At 38.5% G+C, this 24,078-nt stretch overlaps 1 protein-coding gene across 1 annotated transcript in view; it reads right to left on the bottom strand.

Annotated features, from left to right (window-relative positions):
- The window catches only part of EGFL6 (EGF like domain multiple 6), a 34,487-nt gene extending 12,953 nt beyond the window's left edge, over window positions 1-21,534 (bottom strand). Inside the window, exons 1-7 of the mRNA XM_042866797.1 lie at window positions 21,324-21,534; window positions 19,106-19,198; window positions 16,088-16,207; window positions 12,235-12,354; window positions 9,261-9,395; window positions 7,418-7,540; window positions 19-348 (exon numbers count right to left, since the gene is read on the bottom strand). Coding sequence (XP_042722731.1) covers window positions 19-348; window positions 7,418-7,540; window positions 9,261-9,395; window positions 12,235-12,354; window positions 16,088-16,207; window positions 19,106-19,198; window positions 21,324-21,534 — 1,132 coding nt within the window. The remainder of the gene's footprint in view (window positions 1-18; window positions 349-7,417; window positions 7,541-9,260; window positions 9,396-12,234; window positions 12,355-16,087; window positions 16,208-19,105; window positions 19,199-21,323) is intronic.
- Between the last annotated feature and the right edge of the window lie 2,544 nt (window positions 21,535-24,078).

The following is a 24,078-nucleotide window of genomic DNA, read 5'->3' as shown; positions in this document are numbered from 1 at the left end:
AAAAATTGAGAAACTTACAGAAGACATCTCCTCTAAGGCTTTGCTCATGGTCAATCTGATTCTCATAATCTTCCTTCTCCTCCTCATCTGTCTCATCAACTTCCTCTTCTATGGTGACTTCAGTTCTTTTCTCTCCCACAGTGTAACTCCCACCAAGATCAAAACCGCCTTCATAGTCCAGTGACTGCAAGTGGGTTTTAGAAGCTGGCGTCATGGCTGCTTCTGGGATCACATTTTTGATTGCTTTATGCTTTGCCACGCTGTTTTTATGTGCAAGAAGTTTCTTTATTGTGTCCTTAGCTGTTCCAGGGATTCTTGGAATTTCCTTCACTGATTTTTCAGGGATAGCTAGAAACCAGAAGAAAGTAGTAAATATTCACCTAATGAATCATTCAGCAAACACGTTTATAAATGGCACCACATTGTCCTTGATAATACCCAGACACTCATACAGCTAAATTCTCTACCATGACATTTAAGTTCACCTCTGCACTGTACTTTGTATGCATTTACCTCTGTTGTACAGACAGCTCTCTGATTCAAAATCATAGAAGCACCAAATGGTGTGGGTTGATAAAGAGCTTTAAAGACCATTTAGTTCCAGCTCCCATGATCCATTAGGCTGGGTTGCTCATAGCCCCATCCAACCTGGCCTTGAGCACCACCAGGGATGGGGCACAGCAGCTTCCCTGGGCAGCTGCACTAGCACCTCACCGCTCTCATAGTAAAGAATTTACGATGAGTTACAGTGAAAACACAAAAGTGAGCCTCTCTTACAACATCACTTGGCCTCTTGTGTAACACAGGCTACACAGCTCCTTATAGTCTATATTTATATACAAGAGCTTGGAGGAAAAAAATAACTCCTCGTTTGGTGGACTACTAAAAATTGTCCACAGACATGATTCCCTAAAACAAATGTCAGCCTACTAGCAGTGAGAATTTTTTTTAGAGATCTTCTGTGAAGTCCTCAGCCCTTTCACTACAGGCTGAAAAACACTGAAATAAAGCATATTTTGAGGGGAGATATATCAAAATGATACATCATATTTCATTTAGTTCTAAAGGATAAAGCACTAAAACTTCAGAGAGGCATCCAAGAATTCCAAATTACTATCTTGAAACTGCAAGTTGGGCTAGAACGTAGATATACAATTTCATAAGATTTTTACTATTTTATGATTCCTCTTGACTGACAAATACTAAAAGAATATCCAGCCCTGTAGTATTTGCAACTTCTGATCCTGTTCAGAAACACATAGGTGAGAACTGTAAAACTTAGAGTGGAGTAAAAGTCAACAAAGATTGTTCAAATCTGTAAAATAAAAGACATAAATCGGAATGTGTGGGTTTTCCCCCTTTTTGTTCCATAATACAGCATAATGAAGTCAAATATCCTCTACACCCAGACAGAAAACTTCAAAACACTTAGTGATAAGAGGGTATTTTTTAATTTACTTAGCAGCCATGATTTTCATATTATGCTTTTCTTCTCTATACACTGCGTCTCAAGAGAAAAACATTTTGTTTCTTTTCAAATCCAATTATTCTCTCTACGATCATCAAACTATGTTGGGATGCTTGAATGAGGGACTATTTTTGCAGAATCCCATTTGAAGATACAATTCCATCGATGCAGGGAGCCAGAACTGATTTTCCAGCAGTGATGAAACCCAGAAGCAGTGCAAAGGGCTCCTTTTGGGTGGTCCTGTGTGGAGCCAGTAGTTGAACTCAATGATCACTGTGGGTTTCTTCCAGTTTGGGATATTCTATGATTCACCAATATTTTTTTTCCGTATGTTTCTTTTCACATAAGCAAAGACAAACAGAAGAGAAAACACCACTTAATGAAACAAAGCTGCAGCCTAGTAGGAAAAGACAAAAAATCCCAGAATTTATATTAATTCCTGGATAATATAATCCTGATAAAAGTTAATTGGTCAGATTTTATTTAAAGGAAATGCAGCTACATTTTCTACTTAGTATCCCAGTACAATTTGACTCTTGGTTAATTCACTGGATTGTTCAGAGTTTCTGAGATTCTCTGAAATTGCAGTTGGAGGCATAAAACAAATAATTGACAATAAAACATGAAATAAACAAAAACTGAAATTTTTGTTTTTCTTGTTCTTTGAATAAAACTCATAGCCTTGCTTGCCAGATACTTGCAAGTTAATGATACTCCACAAAGCGAGCCTTTACTCTGGAGGATGATATTCTCAAGGTTATATGTGATTTAACTGCTGTGGTTTTCTGAGTCTAACCTCAGAATGCAGCAATAAAAATTATCAGGAAGAACTCATTCCAAACAAATTTCCTCTTGACAATCAGTAACAAGAAGCTGCAGGCTGTTGATAAACATGCTGTGGAAGTTTTCACGCCAGCCCAACTGCTTGGCAACCTGAACACCTGCTTTTAGTTCCTACTTTGAAGTCTTCCCAGTGAAATGAAAAATTCTTACAGCTTAACATAATCTCTGTGATGTCAGAAAACCAATCTTCTTGTACATGCAAAACTAAGCAGTGAAGAAAATCAACTGACAGGTGTGACAAAATATAGGGACAAAAGCGCGTAATCCCCACATGCTTGCAGACTCCAGTTTGCTGGAAATAAGAAAATCTTCATGTTCATATTTTATATCCTGGACAATGAGGGACCAGACACCAAGCATAGTTCAGGATATATTGCGGGTATCATAATCTGTATTCAGCTAAAGAACAGCCTGAGGTGTGGATTTAAGGCTTTTTATGTCTACCCATAAATTGCAGTAAGAACAGAACAGACTAAGAATAGGACACATAAAACTCTGTCTGTCCTGCAGAAACCACAGCACTTGCAGGTTGCTGAGATAACACTAGCTGAGCAAGTATCTCAAGATCCTTTGTGCCACTTATTTACATAAATAGACAGGTATTTCTCACAGACATTTGCACATTTATGCATCTCTGTGACTGCACAGAGAATTTAGAAACTGAAAAGAAATGTAATGCATTTCATCCCAGCTCCTCTTTATGCACCTTCTGATGGGAAGCATGCAGACCAAGACCTCCTGTTCCTATACAGTCTATAAATACAGACTGTATGAAAAATATCTCAGTTTCCAAAGGTATTTCATTTCTTTGAATCAGAAGGAATTACAGTAAGAGGTGGAAAAACAAAGGCAAATGGTGGCTGAGGGCTGGAAATAAATCTTCTAACATCTATTGCTGCGGAGGACTATAAGACCACAGATAGATGGTATGTCTATGACTAAGTAGTGAAAGCTTAGCTTGAAAAAATATGGAGAACAGATGCCAACCTCCTGCCTCCGTGCTGTATTGTGTGAAGGGAAATGCTCTGGGGATGGTACAGGAGAGGGTCAGGCAGTAATCTGTTTTCCTCACACACACTTTGTGACTGCAACTGATGTTGAACAGGGCTCTGAGTGCAGGAGGGCTGCAACAGGAGATGGCTTACTCTGCCCACACAGACACTGCACTGCTTTCACCTTGCACCTAGCAACAGATTTGAAAACCTAGTAAGTGATAAGCCTTGAGACTGCCTTTCAAGTTCTTTTGTAGCTGTAGCTTCTGTATATAGAAGTGGGAGAGGGGATGAGCAATACAGACAACCATTTACAGCATTTAGGGGTCTGTGGATGTGATTACAGATTAAATCAACAGTTTCAGAATTCACTCTAAAAAGTTCTAGAGCTCATAGTGAAGGATATCTCTTTCAGAGAAACCTAAGACATTCTTAAAGTTTTAACACATAATTTAATACAGAGGTTCTAGACTGTTATGGTCTTCTAAGCACCATCATCTTAAGTATTACACATCAAGGGATGGCAGCAGTATTTGAGTCTATATTGAATTGAATCATAAGGACCTGACAAGTGATATGACTAGAATGGCTTTTTAAGCTTTGAAATTGTATGATGCCAACCCAAACCTTTCTCAATACAGGCAAGTTAATAGGAAAACAAAATATTGTATAGGTTTACCCTGTGAGCAAAACTGGAACTTGAGTAACATAAAAGGGACAAAGAGAGTTGTCGTGGTTTTGTATTGCCATTTAGATATCCAGCAAAGCAAAGCATAATGAAGAACAGAAACCTCTGTCTGCAGCAGGGCATTAAAAAGAGTGCCACTGTCAACATTTTAAGAGCAATGCCTGAAGGATGGAGGCTTTAAGATAGTTCTGCATTTTCCTGTTATTCTGTAGCTTCCTGTAAGTAAAGTGAACTAAAGATAGGATCGTGTTTCCCCAGGAATCTTAATTGCTTATGGAACCTTCTGGGACCCTAATCTTAAATAAAAGCTGGAATACACATTGAAGCATATGGTGAGGGAAATGTGGTTTTTCAATTCACAATAGGAAATCAGGAAACATATGAACCTGAGCAAAGCAACAGATTGCAGCAAGATAGAGGCCAAATGTGGAAATGGCTAGGACCCTTTTAGGGAGCATTGGAAAACTTACACTTCTATAAATTGTTAAATGAAATGTGTGCTACAGATAGTTCAGAAATAGAGTCCAACATTTCATACTGGATGGATAAAAGGAACAACCTTGGGTCATATTCAAACAAGCAGCACTGACTGCAGCTTGATGTCTCAGCAGCTTTCTGCTAAGTTGGCATATTGATATATAAATTGCATAAACCCCCAACTTCTGTACAAAGATGAATCTCACATCATCTCACTTATTATGTTATTTGGTAGCAGGAGAAGATACTGTCATAGAAGTTTCATTATAAACAATGTGCTTAGCTCCTCTCATTTCATAGTCTGAAAACTAAGCTATATATTAAAATGTTTTTCATTTGTTATATGCTGCTGCCATGGTAACCAGTTCATTACATACTTCAGACAATTGCTATGAAGAATTGATGGTTCCTTGTGGAAATGGGACTGTAACCCTATGGGAGTAATTATATACAGTACTGAGGGCATATTTGAGAAGCCCTTCTTTTATCTGCAGCAGAACCCCAGGCACATCTGCTGGGAGCTGGAATTGGCTGCAGAAGCTGCAGTCACTGCCACAGCCTCAATCCCCCACATTCTGAGGACAGTGTTCTCAGTCTATCAAATCCAATAGCAAAATCTCCTCTGACTTCAGAGAAGCCAAAGATTTTCCACAAATGTCTTAAAACATGGAGAAAACTTTGCATTTCAGTGTATACTGCTATATCTAATTGGTGTTTCTGCCATTGCTTGAATAAACATTTGCCCAAATAAAACTCATCTGGCCCCCCTTTGTTACATTGCTTTTTTTTTTTGACAATTTGAGTATAAATCAACCATTGAAACATTCAAAGTTAGCTTTCTCCCTCAAAGAAAGGCAGTATTTGTGTGGGAAGTACCACGTGAGAATCCAGTCTCTTTTTAGCACTGCTGCTTTTCACGTGTATATACCTCTGATTTTTTTTTTTTTCTATTACTGTATTCTTCTTTGTAGTTGGTCCCTTGCTTTTCGACCTTCTGCCAATGGCTCTCATTGCTGTGTCTTATTCCTCTATCCTCTCCTGCATTACATTTATTTTCTGTTTAGCATGTTCTAAGTTCACAGCTTCTTCCTCTTCTAAACAACAAATGGAATACAGTAATTAGAAATAGGACATGAGGAAGTGTGCAGAGAGTGAACAATTTAATAGAAATGCTAGTGGAAAAAAAGAAACTGTCCATCTTCAGCATTTTTTTTTAATAGGGCCAGACATTAAAAACTGTGTGATAGCCTTTCCATAAGCAAAATATTTCCTTTGTTCACATTTAAGCAAGCATTCCTCTTGCATTGTTTCTGCTTGAGGAAAGAATAACTAGGGCAAAATGAAATTTTCCTTCAAAAATTTCAGCTTCTCATTAAAAAGGAAAACCAGAATAATGCAAAGATATATTTGCCCAGAGATATATTTGATCAACACTTATTGACGATGTACTTTGTTTTAACAGAACCACGTTAAGATGTGTATTATCAATTTGTCCTGATGTTCACCCAGCTCTCAAGACTCATTGTGTCTTTCTTTCCTAGTCACTTGCAGTGGTAAATCACAAGGGATGCAGTCTAGCAAGCAAACTGGCACATAACTGGAATTTGAGAATGGCAATCCTTCCAAACAACTTTGCTGAGGTCCAAATCAAGCCTTTCATTATCAGCCAAGTTTTTGTGTATTTAGTTCTCCTCGTCAAAAGTCAACATTTTTCACTGGAAGTAGAAATTTAACAGAAAATTAACTTAGGAGTTAAACTTCGTGTTTTTCTTATTTTCCCAAATACAGTTTTAGCCCTACTAAGGCAACTGCTTGCTTTGTGTTTAATACATGTTAACATGCTTCAATTTTACAGTGATAGGTGCTAAAATAACTTCAGATACTAATAACAGATAGAACCCTCTTCACTGGGCTTATTGCTCCCTTTACTTTTCATTGGAGTTGTAACCATTGATTTCATACCAATGCCCATACACAGTGAGTGTATTTTAAAATTAAAAGCAGAAAGGATTAGGATTGATAAACTCTCATGCAGATAAAGTGTATTCCAAATGCTGCAAGTGTCAACACTGACGCAATACTGGAGGTTTCAACTACCATTATGATGAGAGTAGGAACATGAGTAATAGAGAGACTCATAGGACACCAGAGTTAATGGATAATAATAATACATATCTGATCATGGATTACTTGGGGGGAAAAAAAAAAAAGAGGAAAGAAAAGGTTTATATATCGTGTAGACTTCATTTTCTATAGAAAAGAGCTTTAAAATTATTTGCACATCTTTTATTAAAAAAATTTGAATATCTCCTGAGGAAAACATCTCTAATAACACTGTGAATAAAATCTCTGCTAATTCTAGTAAAGATAAGTAGAGTAAGTAAGTAAAGAGATTTATTTAAACATAAAGGGCAGCCTTTTCCATCTTTCTTCTTGAAGGGTCACATGCAGTTAGAAACAGACAATGATATTTTTAAAGAAAGTCTTCAATATTCAGTAGACAAAGGGGAAATTATAAGTGGAAATAATTTAGCAGAGGAGTCATGGCTTTCCTCCTTTCTCTCATTTTTTTTCTAAGTTACCTTGAATCTCTTCTGGAAGAAATTTAGTAGCCCTCCAAAAGGCTAGTTGTAAAAAATTAAAAAAATAGTAATTGTTTAAAGCTATTTTCCCTGTTTCTTCATAATTATATAATAAATAAATAAATAAATAAATCTACTTGACACTTCAAGTGATACTATGGGGAAGGCAAAGTTCATAGGCAAAGTTCATTTGAGCTAATAATACTTGAACTAACTACACAATGACATATCATAAATAAATGATAATGTGTGGAGATTTGCTTTGGTGGATATTATAGTACTTTTCAGCTTGGTCTTTCCTAGAAAAGTCCTTGTAACCAAAAATTATTGCAGAAAAGGAAGATAGTACTGTTCCCAAGGTACTCACCAGCACAATCAAATCCCTTTCCTTGGTAGCCCTGATTACATTTGCATTTGAAGGATCCCTCTGTGTTGAGGCACTCTGCATGGAGGTTACACCTGTGTGTGGTTGTCACACATTCATTTACATCTAGGGAAAGACAGAAATGCCTTAGTGAGAACTGGGCTGATAATTCATGCTTCATGATAACCTGCTTGTAGCTGTACTGTAAGCACTAGAGTTACTAGTGCTAAGATGGTCCAGAGGTCATTGGAGGCAGAAGAACTAACATTAAGAGAATATGCTTAGTTTCAGCTCTAGCCATACAGCTATAGGCTTAGGCAAAGCATCCCAGAAGAGTGCTACTGTCTTCTGAATGAGAACAGGATTCAAACTGTAGGTTGTGCACTGTATTCTGCTAACAAAAGCCATCGCAAAATGTGTAATGTCAAATACAGTCAAATACTTGGTGAAAATAATTCACCAAGTCTTCCCCACTCTTTCATTCACTCTAGAAATGAAACTGAAACTAACAAAGGACAGGATCTTGAGATCTTCTCTCTACCTCTAATGTTCGAGGCATACATATGATGCTGCATGAAAAAGGTACAATTAGACTTTCAGTAGAAAATTCTATGTTTAGCTGACAACAAAAGGTACAAACACAAAGAGTAACAGATTTCGTTCTCCTTTATCACTATTTTGCTACATCACAAACACGTTTCTGACTTCTCCCACATGAGGGAGTCAAGTGACTGTACAAATATTTGAACCATTAGCATTTTACCCAGATTGTTTCATTTTTAGCAGCTGATAGATTCCAGGCAGGTCAAGTAGGACACAAGTAGCAGGAAGACTGACTCAAAAAAACAGAATTTCTGAGACCAAGATCCGGGTTTCCAGATAAAGTGATAAAATCCTGACAACTGAGACCTCTCAATCTTTCCCCCATACACACATACTGTATAAAAATTTAAGCACTTTTTCCTCTTTAACACTGGAGCTACTTACAATACAAAGCTCTAATTCCAATACCCAGTATCCAAAACCTGCTTTGAGATCTCCCTCCCACCCTTAAGTGCCAATCTCGAGCAAAAAAAAATAAATCAGAAAACATGAATTTGCTTTTGAATGTGTTGTTGTTCTAACTCTTGCTGGCTCTCAGTTAGTGAACTGCAGTGCCCAATGCAGAACCTTACCCTTTGCCATTCTTTCACCATTCGCTAATGGTCTGAAACAGAAATAAAGGTCTTTTGATGTTTGTTTAACTGGGTAAATCAAGATAACAACTTTTTCTCTATTTCTGTTTGTGAGAAACGCCGACATGCAAAAAAGACCTGAAAAGTAATTAAGACCTACTATTTTATACTTTTTTTTTTTTTTAGGTTCTGTACTATCCATCCAAACAACTATTTCTACTGTTGAGAACTGTCTTGGTTCACACTGCTCATTAACTACACACAGAAAATAAAATAGAAAAAGATTGTGAGACTGTTTAATCATCAAAGGTTGAAAGTCAAAAGAACAATCTCTTTAACTACAGCTATACCAAAACTAGCGCTTTCTTGGAGTTCATCAATTGTTGTTAACATACAACACCATTTTGTACATCATTTGCAAAAGCTTAAAGATGACTTGGTACAAGGAGGCAATGTAATTTCCAAGTACCAGTGATCAAGTTTTTAATAAGGCCACAGAGAAAACCGAGAACAAAAGCTCCAAAAGTCATAAAAAATATTCTTAGTGACATTTCTAAGGTAGCAACTCTAGACAAGGCCAATGTACTTCAGACAATGATGGGAAAGTTGCATTATGTGGGAACAAAAAAAAGATAAAAATGGAGAAATAAATTACATGGGCTAAGTCTTACCTACACAGTCATAATGGCCACTGATGTATTTCAGTTCATAACCAAGCTGGCACTTGCAGTAGTAGCTTCCAAATGTGTTGACACATCTGCGATTGAAAGAGCAGACAGCTCTGCCAGTGGAGCATTCATCAATATCTAGAGCAGGAATAGGGATGCTGGTCAGATCCAAAAGAAAACGGTCAAGCGGGATCTTGTTTGGTCTTGGCTATCACACAGCATTCAATAAATAAGTCCTATAATGAATACACTTGGGAATGGCTTTTCCATGTCTAAACATGAATGAAACAGCAAAACGTCCACTAACTTAATGGAAGATTTTGAGACCTGACAAGCAAAAGCCATACTGACTGTATGGGCTCTCCACTGAGGTCAACGATTTCCCATAAGGTCACAAAACAGGAGAGGGAGGGACTCCTGAAACATCAGAGAATAGTTTAAGAGAGGGCCTCAGAAACAGGAAACAGAGCAGCAAGGAGTGGGGGCAGCAGCTCTTTCAGCTGAATCTTTGCACCGTCCCTTGCTGGGCCAAGTCAAGGCAGAGACTGCAGACTGCAAGTACTCTGCCCAGCAGGAGGTAACAGTGGCAGATGTTTTGGACTAATAGGGCAGCTTGGTATGGGAGAAAAAGAACACTGTTAAATAGTCTCTGTAATTAAGTGTTATCAATTTAATTCATGAATAATGCAGCTTCTTAGGAGGATTAAGCTAAGACAAATAGCCATGGATCTTCAAACATTTACCTATTTATAACATTTCTGTAACTAATACTCAAGTATTAAGAGTATCTTAGAATCTTTTTCACACCCAGTATGCTATACAGCAGGAAGTCGCTATCTCATTTTAGAGATACAGAACACGTGATAGAAAAGAGCGACCTAACACAAGTTGTATAGCAAGAAGGGATATGCTATTTCTAACCACTGGATACACCTTTTTGTGTGTTTTACATTCTATCAATATGTACCAGCAATCTTCCAAATCCATTTGGGCAAGCAAGGTAAATGCAAATAGACTCAATACAAGAAAATAAAAATAACTGCCTGAATAATTCAGGAAGAGAACCACTTCTTGATTCTATTTAATAACATATGTCAACAGTGTTCACCTTCAAGTAGCTCTTAAACAATTCAAACAAAAATTAACTTGCTTGCTGGTAGTCAGAGAGCCTTGCTGATTCTTCAAAGCTGAATATTTTCAATTACAAATTCATTTCACTTGAAAGAGAGAAATAATGTTCTCATGTTGGAGTGCTTACAGTTTAGAAATTAAGCAAAATATCCATATGGGCTTACTCTATAATTCCTAAAAATGAAAAAATAGCCTCACGCTATATGACATTCATACTTGACTTGATACTATAGCTGTACATTAAGGAGAATAATTCATATACTAACTGTCCTTGTATGCAGCACTGCCTCTTGGATGATGCATTAATTTGTTTTTTGAAATGTTAAGCATAATATTGTTTTGGCCATTAGAGCTGAAATTCATTTCTATATCTGACACGTCAAACTCTTCAACATTTAACACATTTTTTAGCATGGAAATACCATTGGAGATTACCAATACAGTAGGAGATACCACTGGAGATTACCAATACATTGTTAGAGAAATACCATACTGCAATGTGAAATCAGGTATGTTGTTAAAGACATTGTACTAACCAGAACTCACTGCAAAAACTTGTTTATATGTCGGGCAACTCTAGAAAATGAAACATTTCCCAGCTACAATTTTCAATTTTCTATTAAATTTAAAACAATTTAGCAGAGAGCATACAATCTGAAAAATAAATGCTTCCATAGCCTTTCAGGTTTGTTTGTGATGACCAACAACAGCAATATTCCAGCTTTGGAAATGTTTCTGTGCTGCTCCTGCACATACTGACAGGTCTCACACACTTGAACCAACCTCATCATAGATTTCCACCCAACCATGGACTGAGGAGTCCCATTTCAGCTCCTGGGCCTTGAATTCCTGCACAAATGTGCTGCAATCACGTCGATTTCCAGTCCTGTCCCTGCATGGACCTCAGGACTACTCTGTTGGTAGTTTTACTGCAGATCCATCTCCTGGATGGACTCCTTACATTAAAGCTTTATTTCCCATCTTGTATTCCTCCTGTTGACCAGACTCCTTGGACAGACACTGGACCTGATTTATCACCTGACCTTGTCACTTGCCCTGTTATAAGCACTGGTCAGCCAGTGTGATCAAATTCTGTGGGAGAGGACACTGGTCAATGCAGACATAACACTGCTAGTGGTGGGGTCACCTGTGGCTCTCAGCTTATCCCCTTCAGGGAACAAGCCTGCTACTGCTGCTCCCTGACATGCACTTCACTGCCTCTTCTTCTCCATCTTGGGCTGGTCCATGCTTTGGAGGGTTCATTTCATGTCCACTGATGTTTTGATGCTAGCTTAGTTTCAGTATTGAAATGGGTACCATTTCAGCACCAGATTGCAATACTGCAATCCTGCCTTTTCAGATAGCAGTGTAAAACTGTTGTCACTAAACAGTACCAAGTGTTACGAAGCAATGCTACCTTATCACAGGAAATCCCTACATAAAATGATGTCGAGTTTTCTGTAGAAAAATATAGAAGTTCCTATTGTGGGTCATCACAATACAGGAAAAAACAACCAAACATGACTCCCAAATCCTATAACGCATTATGTCACCGGGACATATACGTCCTATATTGCACGTAGCAATTTCAGAGAAACAGAAAATCTCTTAATGACTACAGTATATGTCAAAACATTTGATTCTTTATTGTGGAAGGAACTAGTCCAAAGAATTTTATTATAAGAATTATTATTTAAAAAGCATGCACATTTTGCATCACTGTAAATAACAAGAAGCATTAGAAAAGCTAGTGAGGAGGGATAAATACTTATTAGTCATTCCCCAAACTCTTGAGTTTTTGGGGATCCTATAAAAAAGAAGCTGAGAGTGAGCTCTCTAACCATACCAATGCATGTCCTCCCACTTGGTCCCAAACGGAGGCCAGCTGATGGACAAAGACAGTGTACCTCCTCTTTGACTTCCTCACAACCATACTGGCAATTCGCAATGGCACAGGTCCTAGAGCCTGAAAACAGTTTTTAAAATAACAAAAAGAGCAAAAATCTAGGCTGGTAACACACACTTCATTATTAATTTAGATCTGAATGAGTGTAGAAAAATAATGAGGACAACAAAATCTCATTCATCATTAGTCAAATTGTCTATACATTAACATATTAACAATACAATTCATGAGATAGATCTTTTGTCCCCTCTCCCCTTCATTTTGTTGTTTTCCTGTCTGCTCTTATTCCTCATTTTTTCTCCATTATCCGTTCTGATTTGCTATTATCTTTTAAATACAGACAAAACTGCTCAAACTAGAAAAAAGGCTTTTTAAATTTTCCATCACTTCAGCTTTTTATCATGCAGTACAGTAGAGAGATGTTTTCATTTCTTAACATTTAACATGCTTTTATACAGACCTTGATTCCTAAAATTACTTAAAAATTACTTAGCCTGATGGACTTCGAAAGTGCAATTTATTTTGATCCTTTACAGAACAGATACTTGAATCTAAAGAGGCACTAGTCAGTACATAAGTCTTGTTTGTCCAGGATTGGCTAGGAGTGTGAATTACTGGAAATTATTTTGATCAGCCTTTAAACAGAAAAATGTGTTTAGATCTTGTCTGAGAGTGCATTATGAGAGGCTAGAAAAGCAGACCAAATGTAGTAGGTATATAAGAAGTTAAGTCTAAAATCCTGAAAATATCCTGCATGCATTAGTACTACAATGCCAGGAAGACAAGCAGCATTTGGAAGTGTTTACTAGAAGAGTTGGAGGTGTATGCTAAGGTATTTTTTTCTACTACATCACTTTTACTGCATTCAGGGAAACACAGCTTTATATAGGTTCTTTCTAACTGGGAGATCTGGAGTAGTTGCGAAGTAATCTGAGACAAAACCAACTGCGTGACTGGCGCATCACTTAAGTGGAAAAAGATACTAATTTTATTTTAAAATGCAACTTGTTCATTGGTGGAGGCACAAGAAGGTTCAAAATGTGTTCAATGAAGTGCATAGAAAAGCCACTGATGTGTGCAGGTGAACCTATAGCTACTGCCACATAGTATTAATAGAATGCATATATTAAATTGATGCTAAATTATTTTTCTTAAGCTGGTTTGCTTAGGCTCTGTGCATAAGTGATAAAATTGACAATATTTGAAATAGGGTTTTATTTTAGTATTGATGAAGATAGTAGCAGTAGGTAAGATTAAAAAACATGGATATACTTTTGTCACAGTTATCTACCTCCTAAGTGACAATAAAGAAACTTACTAAGTATTCTTCTTTAATTGGTCATTCTGATTCCTTGCTCTTTTGTTTGAAGTTCCTATTGTTTGCCAAGTTAAGACAGAATATTAGCTTAGACAAACTACTGCTATGATTTAGCACAGTAATTCCTGCAGAATTCAGATGATTTTGTGTTAGGCATTAACCTACTCTATGCATGAGGAAGTGGTTCCCTGTAGTCAAAACCCAAACACTTCTGATACCCTTCTACATCTGGCTCCACAGTACTTGGTATGGTTCCCCCCATCAGCCTGAATGCTCAGACTAAGTGTACTTCTGTTAAGGAGATTAACATCATGGAGGCTTTGATTTAAAAGGAACAACATTTGCTCAAAATGTTTGCCTGAATAAAATTATAATAAATAAAATTATAATAAAACATTATTAATAATAATACAATAAAAAGTAAGTAAGCTAGTTGAGTAGTGAGTTAAACCAGCATTTCATAAGAGTACAATCTTAAGTTAGCATCAAGTGAGATGGGAGTCAAGTAGAGTTAAGCAAGAATAACTTCTAGTTGAATAAACAGTTTATTATTTCATTTCATATTCATAGTTTCTGCTTTAAAAAAATACAAAATCTCTTTGGAAGTGGAAGATGGATTAAATTAAAGAAGCTCAGGATGGATGAACACACAGGTCTTTCTCTCCTCAATTATGTTTGTCTCCTGAAGTCATGAAGACTTCTTGTCCATTGAAAAATCACTTTTTTTCCTGGAAATTTAGTTTCATTCTGCATCAGTATTTTCCAGGTTCCACTGTTCTGTTTGGAAAATAATGTTTATGTGCCAAAATGAAATACAAGCTTCTGGGCTCACAGCTGTTCAGGCAGTTTTTTCATATATACTCTGAACTGGACACTGTTGCTGAGAAATTCAGTGTTTTGTACTGGCTTAAGTAAGGGACAGCATATCTCTCATTTCTGTACAAATTTGGTACAAACATGGTTTCCTAAATCATGAAACCCATCCAGAACTAAGACTTAAAACTAATTCAGCAAAAATGTCTAGTTACAATCTGGATCTAGTTTTCTGACTTGGTTCAGTCAAGCAGCTGTACAGAGCATTCATGCTCAGAGTAGTGAAACTGAGGAATGGATGGCACAAAATAGGATCAAGTACCCTCTGGGTTCAAAGGGAAGTGGGCTCAAAGGATAGGTTGCTTTTGACAGTACTTCTAGCTTCTGAAGTTCAGCTGTCCGTAATACAGTGGCCTTGCTGAAAACAGCTCACTATATGATGTCAGCAAATACATAGATTATCTTGGAAGAAACAGAAGAAATATATATCCATTTCTTAGAGATCTCAAAAAATCCACAGCAGCTATCTGCTGGTAAGATGCACCAATCACTGCAGGGAAGGGGAAGCCTCCAAAAGCTCTGGCCCCAGACACATTCTGCTGCAGTTTCAGTCTTCCTGCCATAACAAAGACAGAAACCAGGAGATCCTACTTTTCTGTCTGCCCCAGACCTGCAGGACCCTGCAGTCCTGCTTTCACCAAGGCTGCATATTTTTCTAATTATCTCAAGATTGACAGCAAACTCACCAGATGGACACTCTGTCTGGTGAATAGCTGTCTACAAAGTTTGGAGATTAAATCTTTTCAGAGTTTAGGGTTGTCTCTCTTATCCACAGGAATGACTGTGCAACACCTGATGCAGCCAGGTTCATTGGTTGAGGACAGATCTCTCAAACAGGTTATTCAATTGCTGAGATCAACTTGCTTTCTTGTCTCACTGATGTATCTGCTTCAGTCCAACAGACTCTAAAAAGGCCCCTGTGCTACCTTGAGTTTTGTGAAATTCAAAGCAAAACTACCTGCATGGAGTGGTTTTGCTAAGGTGGAAAAAGAAAGTATTGTTCAGAAACAAAACAGTATCACTGAAAAATAAGAAGTCTGAAAATTAGGCTAGCTGACAATGCAGAATACTTGTTCAGCCACAAAGACAATAGGCAGAAATTCAGTTCAGATAAGACTTAGCACAGCAGACAAATGTTAGCAAAAAGCCAGCAGCAACTGTGGGAAGCATATCAGCACTCATAGAAAATAAATTATTCAGGGCATGCAGAAATTTAAAACAAAGAGTAACGGCATGAAGTTCAGCACAGTAAACTATACTGAGTATTAATGCACTGTTTGGATTGCTTCATTCATTCATTCAATAGATGAAACAGCAAGGCTGTGAACCAAGCTTATGTAATGACTTTCATTTGAGCTAGCACTATCAAATATTTTCACTTCTAAAAGGACAAAAATTCCTCTGGATCCCAGAAATACAGTTATGACCTAATTTACTTGGTCAAACTGAAAGCCTCTGTCAGCTGCTTACATTATCAAAATTGCTGAGGCAAAAATCCCATCCTAAATGAGCAAAATCCTTTTATCACAAAATGAAATTTTGCTGGAGTCCAATGTGATTAGGTGATCTTGGTGTGCCTATCCTGTCAGCTCTGTTACTTACTTGCACATGTGCCATCTGGCATGAGCATGTACCCGTTCAGACAATAGCACTTGTAGCTGCCATGTGTATTCATGCATCTGTGTTCACAGGGACGTGGTTTCAGTCCACATTCATTCAGATCTGCAGAAGTCATTGAAATGAAGTGAGTGTTGAGTATGTATAAGTATATATTAATGTGTATAGGCTTATAATATTGCTTAATGCTTTTAATTCCCCACAGCAAAAGAGCCTAGATTGAGAATGAGCCAGCCCCTTGCAAAATGAGAATGTAGCAAACCATCTGTCTGGAAGAATGCTTGGAAAACTATCACATATAGACTTCTGCGCATAAACTTCTACACCTGAAAAACTAATGCAACTCTGGTCACATCTGGCAGCCCATTAGAAAGAGGTGAAAGGGTCAGGAGAAAGGCAGTTGCTATGTTTTCTGGGAGTTATTCCGCCAGGCTTCTCTGATTCTAGCTGGAGATTTTAGCTCTCCAAATGACCTCTGTACTAGAAGAGCTAAAACATTAGACTAAGAACTGCAAATCAGCTTCAGATAAAGTGAAACAAAGAAACAAAGATTTCCTTTTTTTTCCCCTGAGTGCATGTGTCGGCACCAAGGTTTTCGGGGCAGGGATGTATAGTCAAGATGAAACTCAGTACATAAAAAGAATCACATGATGTTAAGAATAAAAGTACAAGAAATCTCAGTTTCTCAAAATCCAGAGAATAAAAGCATCCCGACAGCTTCTCACAATCTGCAATTTAAAAGATTCTGCAATTTAAAAGATACGTGCTGTCAGTGCTACCGGTCCTAGAACAAAGGAACAACATCTGTGCTTGTGATTTCTGTGAACTGACACCTTTGTCTCTAATATTTTGACACATGGTTTGCAACCAGACAGAACTTATAGCAGAACACATCAGCATATACAGCTCATTCAGCAGGCACTTAACAGCACAAATGACCAACCGTGTAACTTCAATAGAGATGTTACTCTCCAAGCACTGAGACTGTGCAGCTCCAGATCTAATAGGAGAAGCAGCTGTTCTCACATCTATGCACCATACAGATCAGAGAAAATGAACTCCAGACCACTCATAAACTTTGTGATACCTATATATGCACAGAACTATTTGTTACAGCTTAGATCAGGGAAGAAAAAGAGCAGTGTACTGTTTTTTAAACATAGGGTCTGTTTGAAAAACCACAACCTATCAGCTTGGAAATCACATTGGACTTCTGATGCTACTTTAGTTCCACTAACAAACCAAGACCTCATAACAAAAAAACCAGAAGGGAATAGAAGTTATTCCACTTCAACCATACATTTTCAAAAGTGCTTAGCTGCACCTGTGTTGTACAGTGCACAGTAAAGCAGAGGTAGTGTGCACAGCTCTAAAAGAGAAACTGAGATAAGGTAATTTTAGCTCAGACTCAGAGGCAGACTAATAGAGGCCCCTATCTCTTATTTAAGTTAGTTCATAATGAACTTGCTCAGTGGGACACTGCACTGTAAGGACAGATCAAGGCTACATTTGCCTGTACATTGAGTGTCTCTGAGTATTCCTGGCTACTGGGACACAAACATCTCTGAGGTTTGCAACAAGTGAAACAGCTCTGAGGCATTTCTAGCCTCCACTTCCCTAAAAATTTCCTGGCCATGAAGATAGGACAGTCCAGGGAAATAACAGGCAATTTGCACATGTGGGTGTATACATTACTTCCATAAAGTTTCAGACTCTGAACCTACTGCAAGTGAAGTAGTACTGCAAGTGCAGTTGATGCAATAGAAGGTAGGGGAAGCCATCCAGAGGGACCTGGACATGCCTGAGAAGTATGCACACAGTAATCTAATGAAGTTTAAGATGACCAAGTGCAAGGTGTTGTAGCTGGGTTGTGGCAATCCCCACAGAAATACAGACTGGGACAAGAACTCAGTGAGAGTAGCCTTGCAGAGAAGGACTTGGGGGTACTGATAGGTGAAAAGCAGGACATGAGCCAGCAGTGCGCTCTTGCAGCCTGGAAGGCCAACACTGTCCTGGACTGCAACAAAAGAGAGGTGGCAGCAGGGAGCAGGAGGGGATCGTACCCCTCTGCTCTGCCATTGTGAGAACCCATCTGCAGAACTCTGTCTACATCTGGGGCCCCCAAAACAGAAAAGATGAAAAGCTTTTGGAATAAGCCCAGAAGAGGGCCATGAAGATGCTCAGAAGGCTGGAGCACCTCTCCTATGAAGAAAGGTTGAGTGAGATGGGCTTGTTCAGCCTGGAGAAGAGAAGGCTCTGGGGAGACCTCACTGTGGCCTTCCAGTACTTGAGGAGAGCTTATAAACAGGAAGGGGGCTGACTTTTTACATGTTCTGATAGTGACAGGACAAGGGGTATACCTTAAAATTAAAAGAGGGTAATTTAGGTTAGATTTTAAGCACCTGCAGGTGCTTAGGAAGGCAGCATGCATAGACCCCATCTGTTTCTGGTCCTTATGCCATGCTTCACTCATCAGCAGTGCAGTAGAATGGCTTCTCCATACACAATGACTCACTCCTTTCATCTGATCACATTCACGGGTTTCAAATATTCCAACAGTAACAACAAAGAAGCAGAGTTATCACCAATATGGCATCTGAAATTTGGCTGAGAAATAACACATCTAGCATGTAATTGCATGTTTTTTTCTGAGGAAGTTAGTTAAGAAAATAGCATGGCTTCTGGATTTGACTTTCAGTTCTTCTTGTTTTCTGTATCATCTCTCGATTCCTTAATCCTCTGAGACAGTTTGCCCTTGCTACCAGCCTGAAGGAAATAAACGATATGGGTTCAAACTCCTGTTTGCTGAAGGAGGCTTAGAGCTTGCATCTCCAGCACCCCTCTTGAGGTAAGAGCCTCAAACTAGTCTAAACTCTGCTATATAAATAAGGAAAGGTCTCATTTTAAAAGTTTGGAAAGTGGCAATCCATATTAAAAAAAAAAAAAAAAAGGACAGAAAATTATCAGTCTGTTTTCCGGAGTAAAATCCCCATGTGCACAAACCTTGATTACAGGTTTTTCCTGTAAATCCAGGGAAACATTTGCATTTGTTTGGTCCCATGCATTCACCATACTTGCAGCCATGTCCACAGATAGCTGAGGGGATCAGGCAGAGAAAGGAGAGAAAAAGAAAAAATTAGAAATATTCTAATTGAGAACTCCTCCTCTGCTTAATTGTCCAGACATTTATTATGGAAATTCAGCATCCTCCAGACCTCTCCCTCTAGTTTGGACATCATAGCTTCCAATCAATGCTTTATTTCAGTTGGAGAACAGGGATGCTGGCACAGCTTGCATGAGTGAATTTTCTCAGTTCGTAAATACCTGGAAAAGAAGGGGCTCCTTTTAGCACCCTCTCCAATGCTCCTTTCTGCCATACTTCTGACGCACATTTTCATACTTTGTACATACTCTGCTCTTTTCCCATTTCCTATTCTGGGAAGTCACCTGTGGGAAGCAGCTAGCCAGGAGCTCCATTTGCTACATTTGGCTGCTGGAGCAGGCAAGAGGCAGGAGCAGTCTCCTGCAGCCAGAAAATCAGTCAATTGATGCTAGAGTGGCTCTGGGATCTCCTCACTTACATCTGAGAACATGTCTATCCCACAGAGGAATATCCAGAGCACATCTGTCAAATGATCAAACATCTGTCCTTACCACACATACCAATATTCACAATTTCATCAAGTTTGTATGAGAGGGCTGGACTTACTCTGGATGTGTTAAAGAGCAAAAATTTTCTCAGCCTCATAATCAGCCAGAAATTCAATGCTGGTTTTTGTAAGGCTTAAGGCTAGACTTTCTAAAGTCAGTGTAATGATCAAAATGAGTGTTCTTTAGGAAAAGCAATCCAATGTATTTAAATCAGCACTAGCTCTAGCAAAAATCAGCAAACAAGTATGCACCAGGTTGTGCATCCAGCCACTTTCTATAATTACTCTGCTAGCTGAAATATAGGAAACAGTAAAATCACAATGTAAGTTGCTGTATAGATAAAATTCACAATTCATAATTCAAACTCACAAAATTCATCTTGCTTAATTCAAGCACCTTCCCTACATTTAAAGGTTCATTCACAAGTACTGAAGCACTATGTCTGAAGGATAGACATATTTTGACATCGTCCCTGGAAAACAAATGTGGATCAGTTGAATATTTGGCTCTGAATCAGAGAACAACATTATGTTTTGATTTACAGTGCAGGAGCACACTACAGCTTTTCAAAGAAATCTGACAAAGAATCACCTTAAAAACTTATGAAATCTGGATTCTAGTACGAAAGTAACTTATTGCTTTAAAACAGAACAGCTTACTCCACTGGCTCCTCAAAGTTACATTTGCGAGTTGTCCCTCCATTCATTCATTTGCACCAAGCCTAAGCTGCTATTAAACAATACGGTAATATTAATAAGTGCATCTGTCACTTTTTTTATCAACTGACATGCTATACAGAGAAGAGACTTTGGGACACCTTTCCCTTTAAAACATCAGGATGTTGATTTTTAGCAGTGACTAATTCTAAGCCTATGTTCAAAATCACTAGATATATAACGTCAAACTGGTGCAAAGATGCAACATCTGAGATTCCTCCAACACGTATTTTAAGATTTTTTTGTGTTTTGCTTAAGTAGAGCTAGGAGAGTCCACATTAACTTCCTCTTGGGACTTGTAACAGGTTAGAAAAGTCTACTCATTGCCTCTCCATTAAGCCAACAATCCACAGATCAGAACACTGGTTGCCTACCCAAGATCAAATCAGGTGCACCTACTGCTTAGGTTACATTTATATTTCCAGAAAGTTAAGCTTCCTGGTTCTCAGAGGCTGTGTACTTCTGAAGAAAAAAGGGAATCAATTGATTTCACGCATCCATATGTAGCACCAGAAGATGTTGCATGTTTAGCATTTATTTGACAGCTGTAATAGCAGAGGCATTGAATGTTTCCAATCTTTCAGTCTGAGTATGCAGGAGGTTACAACAGATGTTCCCTTCTGGACTTGAGAATTTTTGAATCTATATTTTACTGCCTGGTGCCATTTACCTAAAGCTCTGCTTTTTTAAGGAGATAAAATCTCACACATTTTTTTCACTCTCCCAAATAATCAATATATTCAATCCCACACAAGCTTTCCTTCTCTGACTTCTGGAAGCCCTACATGAAACCCCTTTATTAATACTAAGTACACAGCCATGGAGAAGAAACAAGCATAAAGTGCTCATATTACCTTCACAGTGGCCCTTGCTGTTCTTTTTCCAGCCATAACAGCAATCCAGCCTAGAACCATAGCGACACACTCCTGGCTGGCTCACAGTCACCAGCTGTCCACGAGCTCTTGAGCTGCATGAGGAAGGATAAAGATGAGCTCCAGCAGGCAAATACACTTTAGTCCATTCTGCCCTACAGTCCTTTGTGCGTTTCCCTAGTGTTTTATCCATTGTCAGGCATTTTCATCTCACCAAACCTTGGAGCATTTAATTGCGTTTCTTGACAAGACTGTGAAATTGCACTCAGTTGGAGAAAGGGGCAAAGGGAGCATCTCACCTGCAATAAATCAGCTGCACAACATAAATCTCTTCTAATGAGAAACATGGCAAAGGCAAAAAAGTAGGCCCAGGTCCCCTGCTAGAATGAGTCTTTTTTAATCTCAGTGAAGTCAGCGGGGCTATTCCAGCTTGCATCAGAAGATCAATGATGCTGTTTTGCTCCAGATGACAAACTACTGATTCTACAGCAAAGCACCTTCCCAAACATCCAGTCAGCCCCGTAAATTCAGTGCCCTGCAGGCTCACAGCCAATGCATATGTGCTCCTTGATTACAGAAACGCAGAGAGTACTGTGTGCTCTGGGTGCACACAACTCCCTGCCCATACAGCCATTTTAGTCATTCAGTACTTCAGTGTGGCCCAAAATTGCTCTTCAGATCAAGTGCTGCAATGTTAGCTGTCAAAATTATAAGTCTGATGGAAATATGCAGCAGCCTAAGGTGTAATCTATGCTGCAAGGTGTGTGATGATCCCAGTTTTCTTATCTCCCCAGTTGCTGATGCTTAACTTGTATATACCACATGCATGTCCCCCTTATAAAATTCTCTTCTTTAACCCAAATCCTCTATCTCTGTTGCTTTTTCCAGGCAGTAACTCAAAATGTACTTTCTGCAGAGTCCAAAGTGCTGTTTCTGACACAGTAAATACCTTCCCTGTGAGGGTTTTATATCAGGTGATTTGGGGGTGCTGAGAGGGCAACATATAGCAACACCATGTCGCACAGTAAACAAAAAATCAACAATCCAGAAATTTTTGCTTTTTTTTTTTTTAATCTAATGCACAGTGATGGCATTGCTGGTGATAACACCTAACAGTAGAACTTCACACATATCCTACTGCACTTATCTGTAAGAGTTGCACTCTTACTGGGAGAGTTACTGCAAACATCATTAATACAAACTATTAAAAACAGTGAATATATACACACACTTCAAACCACACAGCCTTCACGATCAGCCCCATGGTTACATGACTACCTATAACCCATTTTGAGGCAGGAGAAAAGGTGTATGTAAAAGCTACAACTCCTGTACAGGTATCTGTTAGAAATCAGCACTCTGCCTTTAGATATACTGACAGTAAAAGAATCCTTTTTCTTTTTATTCGTCCAAACGCTGCTGGCTTACATCACTTGTGAGTATGCAAGTTAACTATCATGTTCTGCTTACAGGCTAGAAAGCTCCCCTGAACTTTATCTGTAATAGTAAAAGTGTTCTGCTTTCATTCCCAAGCCACCTCTGAATTCAAGTGGATAGTGCTTTTACTCCTCTGGAAAGTTAAACTGCCTGAAGCATGGAGGAAATTGAATCTTATTACTTTCCAGAAGATGCTCATTTCCACAGGAAGACAGACTCACTCAGGAACTTTTTATTTAATAATTCAGTTCAGAAGCAGATAAATAAAAACGCCTTTACAAAGTATATAATATCCACAGAACTTCAGTATGAACTTCTGTTAAAACTGGGAAATCTTCCATAATACTGCAAATAAAAAAAATGCAGCTGAATTTTATTAGATACTGCTCTGGACAAGGCCTTTGACTTGCTCCAACTTCCACAAGAAGCACCAAGTTAAAGCCAGCCTTTGGCAGTGGGAAAGGTAAATTGAATCACCCAGATCTCAAAAATCTGTGAGCAAAAACAGTTTTGCCAGGTTAGTCCATCCATAAAAAAACATCACTCATCAGTTCAGCTACTGCTGTCAGGAGTTCAGCATTTTGTACAAATGAAAGAAATAGATCCTGGTAGCGAGAACATCACTTTGACTTTTCCAGACATCGTTGGGAGAAGTAATACAAACCAGAGATGTCCAATCCCTTCCTAAACGATATTTCTGTATGATTTCATAAAGAGCACTGAGAGGTCTAAATGAGATAGCTGTACTTGGCACTGTCCACTTGATGTAAGAACAATGCCTGGCCTTGAATAACTTGCAGTTTAAATATGTGAGTGAAGACAAATTGTGCAGATCATCTGGCAAAATCAGTCTCCACATCTCTGCTGAAGTATTCTGTCCTCAGACTCAGTACCGTACAGCACTGGGACAGTTTGGCCATACAAGGCCAAAACTGCAGCAAACTGGTATTATGGGACTGTGACTTTGCTGACACTAGTAAGATGGCATCTAGTAAAGTACATTTAAGATGGATTATAAGAACTTTTACAGTTAGGGCCTCACTAGTTGAGGTGACAGAAAAGGAGCTGGCCATTTTGTCTAGCAGAATATCACTGTGAGCCACTAGCACAGCTCTAAGAAGAGAGATGGGAATCTTAGGTATATCAGATGACATTCCAGTAGCGATAGAAAAGTTTAACTGCTGCTTTATCAGGTTATATTATGTATACTTCTTTACATTCATGTCCAAGAAATGTGAGTTACATATGGTGTGCATGGTGATAAAAGCTACAAAGAATGAAAACTTCAGAGGAGATAAGA

This window comes from Lagopus leucura, unplaced genomic scaffold (assembly GCF_019238085.1).
Source record: "Lagopus leucura isolate 7727_CA_CO unplaced genomic scaffold, USGS_WTPT01 Super-Scaffold_100001, whole genome shotgun sequence".
Taxonomy (NCBI): domain Eukaryota; kingdom Metazoa; phylum Chordata; class Aves; order Galliformes; family Phasianidae; genus Lagopus; species Lagopus leucura.
Note: the sequence above shows the minus strand (reverse complement) of the source record. Positions and strands in the feature narration are given on the sequence as shown.